General features: G+C 34.4%; 1 protein-coding gene across 1 annotated transcript; it reads right to left on the bottom strand.

The window, feature by feature from the left end:
* Positions 1–4,515: 4,515 nt before the first annotated feature.
* On the bottom strand, positions 4,516–6,799 carry LOC149580668 (3-dehydrosphinganine reductase TSC10A-like). Its single transcript, XM_089814441.1, has 4 exons — positions 6,608–6,799; positions 6,236–6,502; positions 5,173–5,326; positions 4,516–4,844 (listed from the first exon to the last, which is right to left on the bottom strand). Exons 1-4 carry the CDS (start codon positions 6,797–6,799, stop codon positions 4,516–4,518), a joined length of 942 nt encoding a protein of 313 aa, XP_089670567.1.
* Positions 6,800–19,425: the final 12,626 nt, after the last annotated feature.

Raw genomic sequence — 19,425 nt, 5'->3', positions numbered from 1 at the left:
GGCTCTAAAAGTTCAAACCTTTATCACTTGTGTACTTGTATCTCCTTTCTCTTACACATGATAACCCTATGTTGTTTGGGATTTCTATATTCTCCTTAGCATGATAACTTTCTGAAGTTGAATTCACTCTTATTGCTCTCCTTCACTCCTTGAGATTTCACTTAGCTTGATTCTTTTGGATATTTAGCTAATCACTTGGAAATCCAACTTTTCATATTTTAACTCTTCCTCCTAGTATAATTTCCTACAGCTTCTCTTAGAAGCCCTAATCTACAAATTAAAAATTTGAATTCTCACCCCTACTACTAGCTCAACTTCCTGTTGTAGTAGTGTGTCACTCTTGTCAGATGTAGTGTGTTCGTACAAGAGTCATAAGTGTCTTGTGTTTTTGATGACTTTCTCTAGTTGGAAATAATTCTATTTCAAATTATTTATATTTTTCCCTTATCTATTCCCCCATCACCATCAAATGTGACATTAAGTGCACTCTTACCCTCTACATGAATAGGTAGTCAAAGGTATCTTGCTCCACGCCCATCTTATTGACCTAGCCAATCCAGCTCACTAGTCCATATGTTTTCCCTTTTACTTGGCTTTATTTTTATTACATAGAATTCACTTAGAATATTTTTCCTAACTAAATCACTTCTACTAGGTTCACACATATTTTCTTCTCTAATCACTCTTGTGAACTAGAGCCGCACATTAATGTGCTTTGCCGATGGTTCCTCTCTACTAGTCCTATTTGCTTTGTATGTGTTGACATCAATGAAAACACTTTTGATGACCAAGTCTACCAATCTGCCTAATGGTTAGTCTTCAAGATACTTATGAAAATAGGTGTAACATTTAGATTAGGCTACACTTGTTGATTATAACAAGTTGATGATAAAAATATTTTAACAAGCTCACTCTGAATAAGGATTTGTAGGATCCTACTAGGCATAATGAATAAATCCTTTAACTAAGTAACTCTTAGAAGGAGTTTTAAATACATAACAAGGTATATTCTAATAAATCTCAATTATTATAAAGCTTCTAACAAGGCTTAACACTCTTAAGTGCATGAAATCCTAATCAAGTAGATTTGATAGCCTCTAATAGGGAAACTTGATTACTGTAATAGTAAAGACGTGGTTGATAATTCACACCATGGATTTTTTCTCTAACCAAGGGTTTCCACATGAAAATTACTTGTGACAAGTATTTCGTGTGTGAATATTTGAATTGCTTTTTATTACTTGGTTATGTCATTTGCATGTTTCATACTAAGACGATTTGTGGTAAAATTGTTTTAAATTGTACAAAATTGATTTACACTCCCCCTCCCAGTGTTTTCTAGTATTAACATATTGGTGTATCATAAAATGCATATGAAATTTAGATTTAGCAATATTGCATATTAGAGGAATAATAAATTAATTACAAATGAAATGTCTATATAAAGATGATATTGGATAAACAATGAAAGTTCAGTGAAACTATCTTATGTGCTACTTCTTGGAATACAACATGCAACCTATAAGTTGGATAGAACTATGTTCGGTACGTGTTCACTAAATCATGCAAAGATTAAGTTCAATTTCTTGAAATATGAATAGTCAAAGCAATAGTATACAATAAAGTACACTTAATAGGACAATAATGCAACCATTGATATGTAATAGAATGTCACAATATTAGCCTTTCCATATTTAATCCTCAAAGTACATACATAATCATTTATATTAAACATTAAAATAATCATTTACACAACTAGACCATGTATCAATGACATACACATCAACAATAACAACAAAACATGACTAAACATCCTATATAATCCTTATAAGAACCTAATCTATCATTTCTAATTAAATTCAAAATGCACTATATATCATCATAAGAATCATGCCACATCCTAAAAATGTCATCATGCATATATGATCAAAATAGTAAGAAACAACATAATCTAAAATCTAAAGCCAAAATAATGTAATATAACCAAATGCACCATATAGTGCAATGGATGGCCACATCATACAAATAACAAAAAGTCTAGTCTTGAATTAAAATCATATGAAATAGAATGCAATCACATGAGGTATTGCATCTTAGTAGGTATCTCACAAGTCTCTACCAATAACTAGAGAGAATTACACAAACATGGGTGAGATGGACAAAAGGACAGAGTGAAAAATAAATATGGAAGGAAGGAGTGAGAGGTACATCGATAAATAAAATATGGCAAAGTGAGGGAGAGGATTAAAAATAGATATGAGATAAAAGGGGGAGAGAGAGGGGAGGGGGGGGGGGGGGGGGGGGGATGTAATTTGTGAGAGAGGTAGAGAAGGACAGCTAAGGGAGGAGAGTATAGAGAGATAGTATCTTGGTATAAGTTTCAAGGAAAGGCTCAAGAGATAGAAGGATAGGAATAGATGTCTTTGAGGGATGGGGATAAATGTACAGAAAGAGAGAGAGAGACAAATATAAGTTGACAAGGGAGAAGATAGATAAAGAGATAAATGTAGAGACAGAAGGAAACACACACACACACACACACACACACACACACACAGAGAGAGAGAGAGAGAGAGAGAGAGAGAGAGAGAGAGATTATTGAAATTTGATTAAGTCTAAGAAATTATGATTTCTAGAACTTGAGGATAGAGGATAGAGAGAGGTAGAGAGGTAGATATGGAGAGTGATATTGAAATAGATAGGTTTAGAGATTTGTGGAGACATGGATCCTAACATAGAGAGATACAAAGAGAATGATGAAAAGTGATTATTGAAATTATACTACATCTAAAAATTTGTATGATCTCAAATCTAGAATCTGCATTATGACTTAGGCTAGAGATCTAAAACTACTCTCAAACATCCTGACAATATATATGTAAAATACTACTTAAACTATATAAAAGAAAAAATGAAAAGATAATATAAATTTCAATTAAATGTTATATTTTTATGTAAATATCTTGATGAAAAACACTGTAGGAAGGCCAAACTAATTAGCATTCAAAGTGCATGGGTTTTCATGAGCTAAAAACATGAGTTAAAAAATGTATTCATCTAGCTTTTATTCATAGGAATGTGCACACTTCTTTCTTGTGTAACATAACACATATATGTTCAAAATGTGTTTGTGTTTTGTTCTCATTAAAGTGTGGACAGATTTTTATTCTAAATAACACATGTATAATTTCTAATTCTTTAATAGTATGCATTTTGGTTTGCTTTTTATGAGTCATAACATGTTTATAGTTTTTAATTTTTTGACCGAGGTTGATTTAGGAACACGATACGGGAATCAACATTGTCAAAATCACCTAGGGCACGATCCCAATCTCATCACTTATGATTTTGGTGCCTTGCACTCAACAAGACTTGATCCCTAGTGGGTTCTTTATGTGTCATTCAACTTCACCAATAGACCAAAGGCCCATTGACTTTTTTTTAATAATTTTTTTAAAAAATCACATATCCATTTAACTCTTTTTAAATTTCTTTTTTGGATGAGCAATCACTTTTCTATTCACCATTTCGGTGCACATATCCAGATTGCGACTTCCAAAGTATAAGGTCATGAGATCATCTAGGATGGTCACCTCCTAGCCCTCAACTATGCATACACTTAATGAAAGTTCTTAAAACTTTGAATGTGTCATATTTGGGGAATTTACCCCCACCAATTTCTCCAATGAGCAATAACAAATCTTCATTATTAAAGAAGGAACTAGGCCAAGCACCAACAAGGCTAAAGGGGAGATCAAACTATCGAGAGGAGGACCCTCTATTGAGGTTGATTCCTTTTATTGTATTAATAAGTTGATCTAATAACATTGTTGTGCATGTTTGCATTTTTAAATGTATTATTTAAAGTGAGTGTCCATGTGTAAATGTATGTATTATTTATGAAACTAAAGGAAAACTTGTCAATTTCATCAAATTTGGTTCATTTTCATGAGATGAATACAAGCTTCAACAAGGTTTGTAGTTTTTATGCATTTTGTTTATAAAATAGTGTTGTGATGAAAGCATATACCATGTACAACATGAAATAAGGTGGCTAAATTGATTAAATTTTTTTAATTGGTATACATTATTTCGAAACAACTATAACATTGTTGAGAAGATATACCTTTTAAAGAAAGATTTTGGTTATCTTGAAAGATATGATTATATACTTATAAATTATAAATTCTTAAATTTGCTTTAGAGAGACCATATTATCACCATTCAATTACAATACTATTATATGTAATTGCAAATATCTAATCTAATCATTTAAAAACTATATAAAAGAAATAATCAAATTTGATAATCAATATTCTTCTATTTATGAAAATTGAAGTACATAATATTTCTACTTATTTGTAATTCTCTCTTCAAAAATAATCAAAAACCATAAATACTTGTATCCAACTTTCAAAACTTGAATTATATATTAATAATTCTACACTGAAAATTAATAATAACACCAAATATATTTTCAATCTATTACATTTAGCAAAATAAGAAACCCTCAGGTTACTTCCTTGACTTAAACTTAGAATCATCATGTCCATGATTCCACCAAATGACAGCAAAGATATATGCAGAGATTATATAGCTTGCTATCCTCACAGGTACAAACATAATCAATTCAAGGACCCCTTTCAAAACGGAATCAGCAGGCAATAACCCAGGAGATAAAATACTTAGAACATACCCCTTCATGCTGGTTGCAGCAAAAAACTTGCCATTTTTGACAGCTTTCAGAGTAGCCTTGGCTACATCCCGTGGATCCTCCGCTCGGCTCCTCTTGTAGAAGCTGGTCTTGTTTTTTATGTATGAAAATTTAGGATCTGATCTGCAATCTGCACTACTCAATTGTGCTTGTTCAATTGCTTGTTCAAGGGGAAGACAATTAATAATGAAACAAAATAGTCATACAGATTTCTATAATTTTTTATATCAAGATAATGTTGTTTTTAGACACAATTGTGCTTGTCATTTTATTATATCATTGATGATAGATCATAAAATTTCAAAAAAATATTGATATAAAAATTATAAAGGCAATACAATCTAGAAACAGCATTCTCGTGAAACAAAAATTTCCATTAAACCATATTTTATAACAAATATTTCTAATCAATTATTATTTTTATTAGCTTTAAGTTATGATGTGATCTGAGAACCCACCTTCGATTTCATTTAGCATCTGAGTTTCTACTGTTCCCGGACAGATAAGAGAGACTCGAATGTTGTATGGAAAGAGTTCGAGCCTGAGACTTTCAGCAATACCCCTCAGAGCATATTTGGTACTGGCGTAAACCCCACTGCCATATAAAGGGTACTACAACAAAATACCCATTCATCAGATTAACATGCGCCCATTGAAGATAAACTAGATCAAAAGAACGCCCAAACCAAGAAATCTTTGTGGATGACTAAAGAAATTTTATGGGACCCGAAATTTTAGATTTTCAGAGTCTATAATGATAGTTGTACTTAGTTTTAGGTTCTAGATTAGAATTATATCTATCTATCATTCTTGTGAGAAAGATGTTGAAGGATTTAGGAGTGTAATCTGAAATGTTGATGCATAAACTTTCATACTGTTGAATCTGAAACGTTGATGAATAGATTTCTACAGTCCATACTATTAAGCGTGATTAGTTTCTAGATTCAATTGTGAAGGAGTCATTTGTATTGAGGTTTCAGATCATAATAAATGACCTATTGAGGTTTCAGATCATACTAAATGACCTATCACTACGATGAAAGATAGTTGTAGAAAGGTCATATAAAGTGTGATCTGAAATGTTGATGCAAATAACTCCTACAAGTTGAATCCAGAAACTAATCTCTTTATGAAAATCAAAACTAGAAGAGACCTAGATTTTCCCAGTCTATAATAATAAGTATGTTTAGTTTCCAGATTCAACTACATAGAAGTGATTTGAATTGTGTTATATAATTTAATCAAGCTATAAGTTAAAATGTAATCTGAAACATTGATGGAAATAACACTGAATCTAGAAACTAATCACACTTTATGAAAATCAAAACTCATAGAACCCAGAGAGATTAGATTTTCAGTCTTCATAGAAGTTATTTGCATCGATGATTCCATGATCTCATCAAACTCTAGAATGAAATGTAATCTGAAACATTGATGCAAATAAAGCTGAATCCAGAAACTAAGCACACTTGATAAACCCAAATGCAGAAGTCTAAATGATTATGTATGAGATTTATATACCAGTGAAGCAAGTGAACCCATGAGCACAATGGCGGAGCCCTGAGAATGGCTGCTCCTCTGTTTCATCAATGGAAGAGCCGCATGGAGTGTATAGAGTGTGCCACTCAAGTTTGTACCAACCGTGGCATCAACTTTTTCAATAGGGACTTGTTCAAGATATGAAATCTTGGTCACACCAGCATTGCACACAAGTATGTCAACTGGCCTCCATTGAAAAGCTTCATGGATGGCTTTGTAAATGGCTTCATAATCACTTACATCTGCAACCTGCACAAACCATGAAAACAAGATGGAAAAAAAATGAAAACAGTTTGTGCAACCATCTATCAAAACATATGATGAAATAAGCAAACGTTGGTTGATTTCTTTGACCTTGGTATTGATCCTATCCTTTCCACACCGTTCTTCCCTTACTACTTCTTCAGAGGCTTTGAGAAGTTTAGATGGATTTCTTGCCACCAAGGTCACATAAGCACCTTTTAAAATTGCTTCCTTGGCAATCTCAAGCCCAATGCCACCAGATCCTCCTGTTATCAGGACATGCTTTCTCTGCAAGCTTTGCATAATGGCTTCTTTGTCTTGTGATGCAAGAAGAAGAAAATAAATGACAAGAATGGTTATGATGGAAGAAGTTAGAAAATAAATTAGAAGAATGGTCATTGGAGCATTGAATGAAAAGAAAATAGACATAATGGGCAATAACCAGAGTACGCTTCTTTACATTTTCAGTGTGCATTGATGAGGAATTCAGTCTCCATCAATGCAATACAGATATCCTCTTTATGAGCTATTGACACTATCTTAAATCATTTAAGTGTTTAAGAAGATAATGCAAAGCTAAACAACTTTGAATTAAAAAACTTGACTTTGTTAATTAAGGATAATATCAAATCGACCTAAATATTTATGTTAGTTTGCATATTAAAATTTGTTATAGACGTGAAAGAATAGCTAGTTAGTCTTTCCAGCTCAAATTATTAGTCCCCGCCTGTATAGGCGGAGACTAATTGAAAAACACAGAGTAAAATTACACAGCAGAATACTCAGGAAGTGAGCGCTGATATCCCAGCCTCAATCATTCTATTTATAGCTGAATGAATAATAAATTTACAGAGCTTTCTAGAAATAAATTTGGTTGTGTATTTAATGGTGATAGTTGAGAAAAACGGCTGCACATTTTTTCCATATGTTTCTAGAGATTTCACTGGTCTGTGCCGACCATACTGTTTGGTTGTTGTAATTAATTTATGTTTACACTAATGTTTTGCTTCAACTAAAAACAATTAATTTGCTTGCATAACCTTGTTAATAAATGTATTAAGGTCTTATTCTATAGTTTGCATGACGTTTATTTTGTACAATTAATTTTTACAAATTTATTTTGGTTGGTTCCAATTTTTCTGAGGTTTTTAACTTTTTCTATTAATTTTAATAAAGAAAATATTTCAACCAATGAACAATGAGCAGTAAAATATTTTTTCAAATGTTTAATCTTCATTTGAAAGAATATATGAACACAATACGTATATTCTAAAATAAAATAATGTAATGCCCTCTTTGCTGGAATATTTAGATTTGTATTTGAAGATGTGACGTATTGTTTATGAGACCATGGAAGTAAATTTTTTTTTTTTCAAATTTAAATATTTGTGCGAGTAAACTTTAGAACTATAAAAAATGTTATGTCATTCTCAATTTTCATTAAATTATTATTTAAATAAATTTAATTTTTTATATTTTCTATTTTTCATTGCTTTCTTAGATATTTTTATTAAAATAAATATTATTTTGATTATTGAGTACTTTCGTTCAACTAAAATACAAGTCAACTATAATTTGGATTCATTTAAATTAAATTAGAATCAATAATAAAATAATTAAAAATATAAAAGAAAATACAAAATGTAGAATAAATTATATTTAGGTATTTTTGTTATTTATATTATAATTAATTATTTTAAGTATAGTGTTCAATTGTTTAAATAAGTTTAATATGGATGGTAAAAGATCAATATTTACTTGCTAAATATGAAATATTTGTTTGCCAATGTTAAATCTTACTAATTTTGTATAGTTTAACTTTAAAATGGCTAGCCAACCCATTAAATGCATATATAAGTTAATCTCACATACATAAATGAATTTAGTATTGTATTTGGTCATGAAGTGTTGAGTATTTATCTTGCGGGCGGTTGAAGTACTATAATAGGCCCTATTTAAAGAATGAAGAAGTGTGTGTTTAATCATCATCTAATGTTATGTTGGCTAAAGTATTAACTGCAATTAATGATGTAAATTTAATTCGCAACCTTCAAAAAATGCTCCTTGTTTGAATCACAAAATTATCTTCCTTAGTATTTACTTAGATCTTTGATAATCTTGCATAACTTCATGTGATGGGATTTTCTCGTCTTCATTTGTAAAATCTGAACACAAACTCCCAAAGAATGATAAAACTCAAGGAATGTGGGACAATATTTTGACACTTGAATCTTGATGTGTTTATCATTATTTCATCCATGGTCTTTGATTCATATATGTTTCTCCTAATTGTCACCATTGATCTAATCCTCTATTTGAACATACAATGGGTGGTTTTTCCAACTATAGTTGAATAATATGATTGCCACTAGCAAAAAAAAGTTGGACACAATGAGCCACATTATTGTCATTACTTATGCTAAAATGAATTCTTGATCAGTCTTACTAATCATTCTTTCAATTTTTATAAATCTTCTTATTTTGCACAAGGCGGGGACTCTAGCTATAACACAACTCTTGTTTCTAAAGGAATAAATTTGCAAAGGTTATTTTAATTCTTAGGATTGTTATATTTAAGATACATAGCAACTAGTATTTGGATAGTGAATAAGTTTAAAGATTTTGTTGACATGTGAATGTTTTATAAATGTTTCTATGGTCACTATAGTATTTTTTTTCAATTAACTTATATATTATGTAGAACTAGGTTTATGTCAATTCATAAAAGTGTTCTTTTGCTTATACATCACAACCTCTTATCTTGGACTAGCGATTCATATCCATGAAATCTAAATAAATCTTTATAAAGTGGATGTTAACCTTGAACAACTAACTCTTTCAATTTTGGAAAAAGAGGGTTAAAAATTAATTAAGATAGGAATGATTACAACAAGGAGAGCTCAACAAGGAGCTCTCTCTTGAGCAACAAGTTTATCAAATTCTTGCACCAGCTCAAAGGGAAGCTATCCTCTATCCATAACATTCCAACCCAAAGCATGACCAGAAGCCCATTTCGCCAAACAATTAGCAACTTTGTTACATTCACAAGGAATGTAAGTAGGGTATATGCACCGAGTTGTGGTGCCATAAAGGTGACAACCTTTTTTTTTTTCATTTTTGAATAGCGCATATGCACTATGGCTTGGGTAACCCAAGTCATAGCGCGTACATGCTATAGTGCATATGTGCTATATCTTGTACGTGCTTTAAAAAAAGAAATTTTTTATAAATGGGTTGCATACTTGCAACCCATTTATTTTATCTATGTTTTTGTAGACACCTAAAATTGTCCAAATCACGTGTCTTGACCAATTAAATAAATATTTATTATTTATTTAATTCCTCTACCTTTAATTAAATAAATTTACATTTGTTTAATTATATTAGCCCTTTCTTGATTTAAATAAACTAAGGTTTATTTAAATCCTAACCTATTTCGCTTGCATGCTAACCCATCCCCTTTAATTAATTACTTTGTCTACTTAATTAATCCCTTTCCTAATCCCACTTGGAATTAAATATTACATTTAATCCTATTTGAGCACATGAATCCTAACTTTAACCCTCACCTAACCTCACTTCCCTAACCTAACCCAATCCTTCTAACCTAGGTCAATCTACTTACCCACTAATTAATCCTAGTTCCTCATCTAATCTCATCATTAATCATTTGCACAATCCTAATCAAAGGATTAGCAAACCCTAGTCACATGTGACATGTGACTCTTACACACTTAAAAACTTGTCCCCCTTCAAATGTGAACCAAAGGTGTTTCACACATGTGTGAGAAACTTTGAGCCTCCAACCCTCTTACACCTATCATAGACATGTCACATCAAAGGTTGCTCACATGTGTGTGAGCATCTTTCCCCCTTTTTGAATGGTCAAAAACCCTAATCCACATGGAGTCTACTTGGCGTCCACCTCATGGAAACCTCATTGATCCTGAGAGATCCTAGCCATTCATCTTGCCTTCAATCTTAGCCATCCATTACATCTCTTTTCCTATAAAAGGAGAGCCCTTTCCTCATTTCTAAGAAGTACTATCTACCTCATTGTTATGCTACAGGAATAGTGAACAACCACATCCCACAACAATGAAATCATCTACACTTGATGATTTCATGAGGTTTACATATGTGTTATTTTGATTAGTTTATACTCTTTTGATTTTATGTTATGCTTATTTACATGTTTATCTTTCATATTTTGAGGTTTGCATGATCATGTAGGAATAGATGTTTGTTTCTTAATGTTTATTCTCTTATTACATTTTTATGCAATACATTTTGGCATGCCTGGTGGGACCCACTTCACTGGTTTGAACTAACCATCTAATGTGTTTTTGAGTGTTTTGTGAGTGTTCAAGTTTGTAGGTTGAAAAAGCACTTGGAGATCAAGTTTCATGCAGAGCCTCTAATCGAGTCATAAAGCCCACCATCAAGTTTGAAGCGGATAAGGGAAGTTTTTGACATAAAACACTCTATATTTTGCTTCTTGATAGGATGAAAAGACCATGATAAATGCAAAAAATACTAATGCATACAAGTAACAAGCAATCATGCACAACAAACCAAAAGAAAACTGACATTTTGCCCCTAGTCAAGCTGAAAACCCATGAATGGACTGAGTGATGATGATTGATTAAGAATGACAAAGCTAATGCTAAGCGTAATGCACATCCAAGGATTGGGAAGGATTCATCCCATGATAATGATATTTGAATATAAGAAATGAATTAGCAGCTGATTGGGTCAAATTGATGAATTGATTAATGATTGATGCACTGGATTGCAAGATTAGATTGATTGAATTAGTATTGATTGCATAAGTGATTTTTTTGATTTTTTGATTTTATGGCAGATAGAAGAATGAACGTGGATGCGATTGGAAGAATAGATATTGATAGGATGAAGAATCATGAAAGTAGAATTGATATTGATGTGGAAGAATTAGGAGAAGGGAAAGTCAATTGAAATAGAGGATAAATGAATTTGATTGAAGTGAGTGGAAGAATGAGATTGAATGTGATATGAATGAATGTGGAATAGAATGGATAGAATGGAATTGAGACCAATGACAAGGGAGAGCCAAGGCATGGTAAATGGATAGGAAGCAACATGATGTGGTCGATGAAAGCAATGGTGGAAGAATATGACGGGCCAAATGATAGGGTATCAGAAAATGTAGAGCCAAGGATCATGTTTCGAAGGAGTCCATATGCCCCATACCAAGGATAGGAAAATGGAAGAAAATATGGTTGGAAAGGATGTATGAAAATGGAAAGATGGTGCAAAGGCTGGCATGCGGAGGAAAAGAAGGCACGTGCTCTTCCAAAGTGTGTATAAACATTTTAGTATTGTGCCTCTAATATGGATCATGAGCATGGGCATGAAAGCAGAATGGATAAGGGATATGAAAAAGGAATAATGATATGGATAAAATGTGGGACATGAAGTAGAGGAAATGGAAGGGGTAACCAAGACCAAGGACATATAAAAGGGGGATGGAAGTATGTAGGAGTATGGATGGAAAATGGATGAACATGAGAAGGACCATGAGATGAAAGATATGGATAGCATGTCAAGATAAAATATATGGAAGAATTATGGAAGTATGTAGGATGGTGTGTGGAGGATGTGCAAGGGATATGTCAAGTGCATAGATGGATGGAAGGAAAGTGAAAGTCAAGATCAAAGGTGTAATTGGATGAATGGTAAATCGAACTATGGAAGAATGGTATGGATGGAGCTTGTCTCCCACTCCACCCCCTTAATCCAACCTTTCCATAAGCCATTTTCCTCCATTCACTACCCTCCCAACATCTATGAGAAAATAGTCAAAATTCCTTGAAAATAAAAAAGAAAGGAAAAATATATCAAGGGATACCATCCATGTATATAGATGCTTGAGTCCTCCCTTCATTCTCCTATCATGTATCCATTGCCTTCCCCTTCCACTTATCCATCCATTCACTTTTCCTCTTCCACTTGCACTCTACACTAGGGGCAAGCTCCATCCATACCACATTTCCTACATACTTCCATAATCCTTCCATACATTTGATCTTGACATACTATCTGTATCTTCCATCCCATTATCTTTGTCATGTTCATCCATTTTTCCATCCATACTCTTACATACTTCCATCCCCCTTTCATATGTCCTTGATCTTGGTTATCCCATCCATTTCATCCATTTCATATCCCATGTTTCATCTATATCCTTCATATCATTATCCCTTTTTTATACCCTCACTCCCATATCCCTTATTCATTCCCCTTTCATACCCATGCTTGTGATCACCACTAGAGGCACAACAACAAAAAAATTCATACATGCTTTGGTAGCACACATGCCTTCTCTTCCTCCATATGCTAGCCTTCACACCATCTTTCCTTTTTCATGCCTCCTTTTAACACACATTTCCTTCCATTTTCCTATCCTTGGTATGGGGCATATGGACTCCTTCGAAACATGATCCTTGGCTCTGCATTTTTTGATACCATATCATTTGGCCCCTCATATCCTTTCACTATTCCTTTCATCCACCTACTCACGTTGCTTTTCCTCCATTTACCATGCCTTAGTTCTCCCTTGTCATTGGTCCCAATCCATTCTATCTCACATTCATTCAATCAATTCATTTCTATCCATTCTATGCATTCGTTCATATCACATTCAATCTAATTCTTCCCATCACTTCAATCCAATTCATTCATCCTCTAATTCAATCAATTTTCAATTCTTCTAATTCTTTCACATCAATTTCTATTCTACTTTCATCATTCTTCATCCTATCAATATCTATTCTTCCAATTTTACGCACATCCATTCTTCTATCCGCCATAAAATCAAAAAATTAAAAAAAAAGTCTCACTTTGCAATCAATACTAATCCAATCAATCTAATCTTGCAATCTTGTCCATCAATCCTTAATCAATTCATCAATTTGACCTATTTAACTTATTTTGAACATTCTCGTGGGATGAATCCTTCCCAATCCTTGGATGTTCATTACGCTTAGCATTAGCTTTGTCATCCTTAATCAATCATCATCACTCAGTCCATTCATGGGTTTTCAACTTGACTAGGGGCAAAATGTCAATTTGCTTTTGGTTTTTTGTGCATGATTGTTTGTTACTTGTATGCATTAGTATTTTTTTCATTTACCATGGTCTTTGCATCCTATTGACCCCAGGAATCATGGTCTTCCATATCATGGTTTCATAAGGCCTATGGTTGTATTAGACCACTTTTTATCACATACTTAACACATTATCATCTTGGTTCCTCATACCTTAGTGCATAGTGTTAAATACAATATCAAACTTAGGTTGTTCACACCATTGCAACATAACTTTATCACTCTTATCATTTTTCCACTCCCTTCCATCCTCCCATCCATTTCGAGAGAACATCCATGTTCTCCTAACCCGCATGTCCTCTCGAGGGGGCATATCCTTTCACCCTCATCATCCTTCCTCATCCTTCCATGACTGGGGCATCACCCTACTAGTCTTATCCTCCCAGCCACTATATTTTATTCTTCTTTGATATAACATTACTAATGCTATATCAAAGAGGAGTAAAATGTAGACACCTAAAATTGTCCAAATCACATGTCTTGACCAATTAAATAAATATTTATTATTTATTTAATTCCTCTACCTTTAATTAAATAAATTTACATTTGTTTAATTATATTCGCCCTTTCTTGATTTAAATAAACTAAGTTTTATTTAAATCCTTACCTATTCCCCTTGCATGCTAACCCATCCCCTTTAATTAAGTACTTCATTTACTTAATTAATCCCTTTCCTAATCCCACTCGGAATTAAATATTACATTTAATCCTATTTGAGCACATGGCTCCTAACTTTAACCCTCACCTAACCTCACTTTCCTAACCTAACCCATCCTTCTAACCTAGGTCAATCTACTTACCTACTAATTAATCCTAGTTCCTCATCTAATCTCATCATTAATCATTTGCACAATCCTAATCAAAGGATTAGCAAACCATAGTCACATGTGACATGTGACTCTTACACACTTACAACCTTGTCCCTCTTCACATGTGAACCAAAGGTGTCTCACACATGTGTGAGAAACTTTGAGCCTCCAACCCTCTTACACCTATCATAGACATGTCACATGAAAGGTTGCTCACACGTGTCAGCATCTTCCCCCTTTTTTGAATGGTCAAAAACCCTAATCCACATGGAGTCTACTTGGCCTCTAGCTCATGGACACCTCATTGATCCTGAGAGATCCTCGCCATTCATCTTGCCTTCAATCTTAGCCATCCATTGCATCTCTTTTCCTATAGAGGAGATCCCTCTCCTCATTTCTAGGAAGCACTATCTACCTCATTGTTATGTTGTAGGAATAGTGAGCAACCACATCCCACAACAATGAAATCATCTACACTTGATGATTTCATGAGGTTTGTATATGTGCTATTTTGATTAGTTTATACTCTTTTGATTTTATGTTATGCTTATTTACATGTTTATCTTTCATATTTTGAGGTTTGCATGATCATGTAGGAATAAATGTTAGTTTCTTAATGTTTATTCTCTTATTACATTTTTATGCAATACATTTTGGCACGCCCGGTGAGACCCACTTCATGGGTTCAAACTAACCATCTAATGTGTTTTTGAGTGTTTTGTGAGTGTTCAAGTTTGTAGGTTGAAAAAGCACTTGGAGATCAAGTCTCATGCAGAGCCTCTAATCGAGTCATAAAGCCCACCATCAAGTTTGAAGCGCATAAGGGAAGTTTTTTGACATAAAACACTCTATATTTTGCTTCTTGCTCTATTTTGAAGTTCTAGGCATGTATAGATGATTTTTTTTTGTTAATAGGAAAATTAAAAATAAAATAAAAATGCTCCTTTGTTAATAAATAAGTAGATTTTTTTTTTAAAAGGCGGGGTGTATTTTTATATTCTTTTTTTGTTTTTGTTTTATCACTTATATATATATATCGATAATATAAATATATATTTCAATATATATGTTTTTGTTTTGCATCACTTGTATATATAAAAGCCTAGGTGAAAAAATTTAAAAAATAAAATCTTAAAAAAAAAGTGGTGTTGTGTGTGCAGTTTAAGCAGGGAGCGGCACAACCACCTGCAAGCGGCGCCGTTGCCTACGAGTGGCATAACCACCGCCGTGGCCGCCCGCTCCCCCCTTCTTGCAACTTTCCCTGGTGGCTCCCACTGAGCAGCCTCCTCACTCGTCCCTGTGGCTGCTACATCGCTCAACATCCCCAACCTCCTGCGAAGACCCCACAACAGCGCACCACTGAAGACCTGCGCTCTCTTTTCTACCACGCGGCCCACAACCCCACCCTAGCTGAGATCCCCACGTCACCCCTTGCACTTCCCACCATCGATCGAGCCGCCTCCCCTACCCTTCCTCCTCTACCGTTCTCTCTACTAACCCTCGCTGCCCATAACCCCGACAGCTCCTCCTCCTTCTCCTAGTCGCGGCCACTTGTTATCTATGCCACAACCACTATCCTTACTCCATTTGCTACTGCTCATCCACGCAGGTGCCTCCACCAACCCACCACTCGCAACTCATCCCGCCGCTGACCCTCTGCAACCTTTGCACAACCACCTGCAACTTGCCCTGCAACGCCCACAAGCCCCACTTGCAAACACCATTGCCTCAGTCCTCCCGCCATCCACATTGCCCGCTACCTCCTCTCCACTCAGCCTCATCGAATACCATCTCCCTGCACCCACGAATGCTCCACCCTGCAGCTTACTCCCTATGCGTCGCTCCTCCAAACTCTCCTCGGCACAAAAAACAATCCATCATGCTGCCCCACCATTGCAACCAAACCCTCATCCCCAGTGGCGTAACGTTGCACCACCCCCGCCACCTGCTACTACTCTCCCTTGCATCCCACCTACTAGCTCCTCCCCTCGCACCACCACTCCTTCTCTGCCTCCACTGCCCTACCCTCTCTGCCTCCCCCGGCAACCCCTCATTTCATTTTTTTTCAAAATTTTTAATATTATTATTATTATTATTATTTTATTTTTATTTTCATTTTTTAAAAAAATGTAAAAGAGGAAAAACAAAACAAAAAATGAAAAAAAAACTAAAAGTTATCTTTTTAATAAAACAGGGGGATTTCATTTTTGTTTTAAATGCAAAAACATCAAAAAACAAAAAAAATTTTGCTTGACGTGCCTCTAACCATCAAATTTTTTCTCGTAGGTCATTGATGTTAGCACTGTATTAGTAGTCCACATGCCCTTTTAGACCATAAGAAGCAACTTTTGGTTTTTTTCTCATAACTTGAGCATATGAGCTCCGTTTTTGCAAAACGAAATATTGTCGAAAAGCTGATTCTGAGACTGTTGTCATGGTGCTAGTTTCATGATATTTTGATGTTGTTTAGATCTCTATTTTTTCTATCAAAGACCAAATTTTGTGCTAACCTTTTCATTGCAGGGTTGTTTCATGTTTGTCCTACATTTTCGTTGCCCTAACTTGTGGTTTTGCAGGGATATTTTCTCACTAACCATATTGCTTACAAGTTTTGCCTTAATTTTGTCTTGAGAATGAACTTGTATGCTTAAACACACAATCTTGAATGCACGATTAATTGAACAACACTTTTTCTTTGGAATGAATGATAACACAATCTTGCATTTCTAAGGATTAATAAACATTGCAATACAAATTTCATTTTGGTGCTTAAAATGAACACTCACTCAATCTTGGATGCTTAAAGGGAATTTGATTCTTTCCTTGTCAAATTTTCTTATGCACACGCTCGATTTACCATTTTTGGTTGATGAATCTGCACTTTCCCTTTATGTTGACAACGATTTCAAGTTGGAAAGAACATTGTATGCTTTAATCACGTGTGTATTCAAGTAGATTAGAAAACCTAAAGTTTCATCAGGAAAGAAAGCGTGTCTTTTGAACCCCAGGGCCACTTATGTATTCTCTCCCCTTGCGCCTTCAGGTGATCTTGGGTGCACAAGAAATAAGTGGCCTTGTTTTTCTTTTTAGGAGGCTGCTTGGGGATTTCATCACCCCTTGGGATGACCTCAACTCTAGTGTTCTGGTGGAGTATAAAAATTGAGAGGTGAAACGAAAGACACCTCTCTTGGAAGCATAATATTGTCACTCTTGGCTAAGCCCCAAAGAACTTTATACCTTTGGGAAGTGAAGGAGGAGATTTGGGTTACAGTCTCCCCTTGGCTATGTGGCAGTATTTTCTTTCATCTACAAATTTGGGCCTCACGTACCTTGTGTATATCGAGGATGCCTTTGAGTTGATCCTTGTACATCCTAGTTCAAGCCTTGTAGGATTGTTGGTGTGTTTGACATTCCTGAGTGTTTGAAACACACTTGCCTTGTACATATTTCCTTGTTCTCTTTTGCATCTTAAACCTAAAAACCAAAAAACATCATAAAACACAAAATCAAAAAAAAATTGTAAAACTTCAAAAATCTAAACAAAATCAAAACAATTTCAAAAACAACAAAACACGTCTTGGTCTAGGTCTTCTTAGTCAAGTTGTCCACATTAATTCAACGTCACTTCTTCTTTCCATCATGCTCATCACCCTCATACATCTTGTCTTCATCATTCAAACCATTCCTCCACATCTTAATCATCTCCATTTGTCCACATCATTTCCTCGTCATTCAATCTAATTCCTAGTCTTCATCCTAGTCATGATTCATCATCATCTAGATTCAATTTCCTTCGTCAATCTCATAATTTGTCTTTAATTCAATCCTTCAACTCATCATCCTTCTAATCCAATCCCTTGTCAAATTCATTCTTTTCTAATCAATTCCTAAGTCAATCCATTTACATCTTCATCCAAAATCAATCAATATTTCTTCATCTATCCAAATCTTCTTCTAATTCAATTTTTCACTTTTGACATAGGAACATTTTCATAAACATTGGACTTTAATTCAAATCTCACATTCACTTGTTTGCAATCTAATAGGGTTTTTTATCAAATAAAATCAAACCCTAATCTAATCTAATCAAATCAAATTCAATCAAATCATATCAAGTCAAATCTAATTCGAATCAAGTCAAAGTCCAAGGCTCCTAATCCTAAGTCCATCATCGAATCTTTCATCACTCTTCCTCTAACATCTATGGATTTGAATTTGCTTAAACAAATGGTTGACAATCTTCAAAGACAATATGGAGTTCTACCTCCTATTCAACTTGCATATCAAATTCATCCTCAACATTTCATACCCAACTCTAATTCATCTCATGTCCATTATTCTTCTACCTTTGACAAGGGAAATCAACCTCATTATCCTTCCACTACATACAATTCCATTCATAGCCCACACACTTCCTCCAACACAAATTCCCTTGCCATGGAAATAAAACAATTAAAGAATTATCTCTTAGCAAGCCAATAGAAAGAGACCACCTTCCATGCCATGTGTCCTCTTCCCCCATGTTTTGAAGATCCTCATCCTCATGTCCCATCCATCCCCAAACCTCCATGAAATCCTCTACCCATAGTTACACTTTCACACAATCCTAATCATCCACAAACATCATCCTCACCTCGTAAGGGGTTTTTCACATCACTCTTGGCTAAGTGTAAAATAAAAAATGAAGAAAGCCAATCACCCCAAGTCATACCCTCAATTCCATCTCAAGATCTTCCTCCAAAGCATGTCCTTATAGATTCCTCTTCTCCTCTAGATTCGAGCATTTCTCTATCTCATTGTTCCCCTATTCCTCATTATCCATTTATGCCTCCTAGTCCATCTAATGATCCCCTTCCTAATCAAGATCAAGACATTCCATGTAGCGCACACATTACTGATTCCATTCCATCTCAAGAGTCAACATCCTTCCATCCTCTACTTCATGCAGAACTTCCTTCCACTCCATCCACTA

This window comes from Cupressus sempervirens, chromosome 1 (assembly GCF_028749045.1).
Source record: "Cupressus sempervirens isolate cs-2001-9-10 chromosome 1, ASM2874904v1, whole genome shotgun sequence".
Taxonomy (NCBI): domain Eukaryota; kingdom Viridiplantae; phylum Streptophyta; class Pinopsida; order Cupressales; family Cupressaceae; genus Cupressus; species Cupressus sempervirens.
The sequence above is the reverse complement of the archived record's forward strand: the minus strand, read 5'-3'. Positions and strand labels throughout refer to the sequence as shown.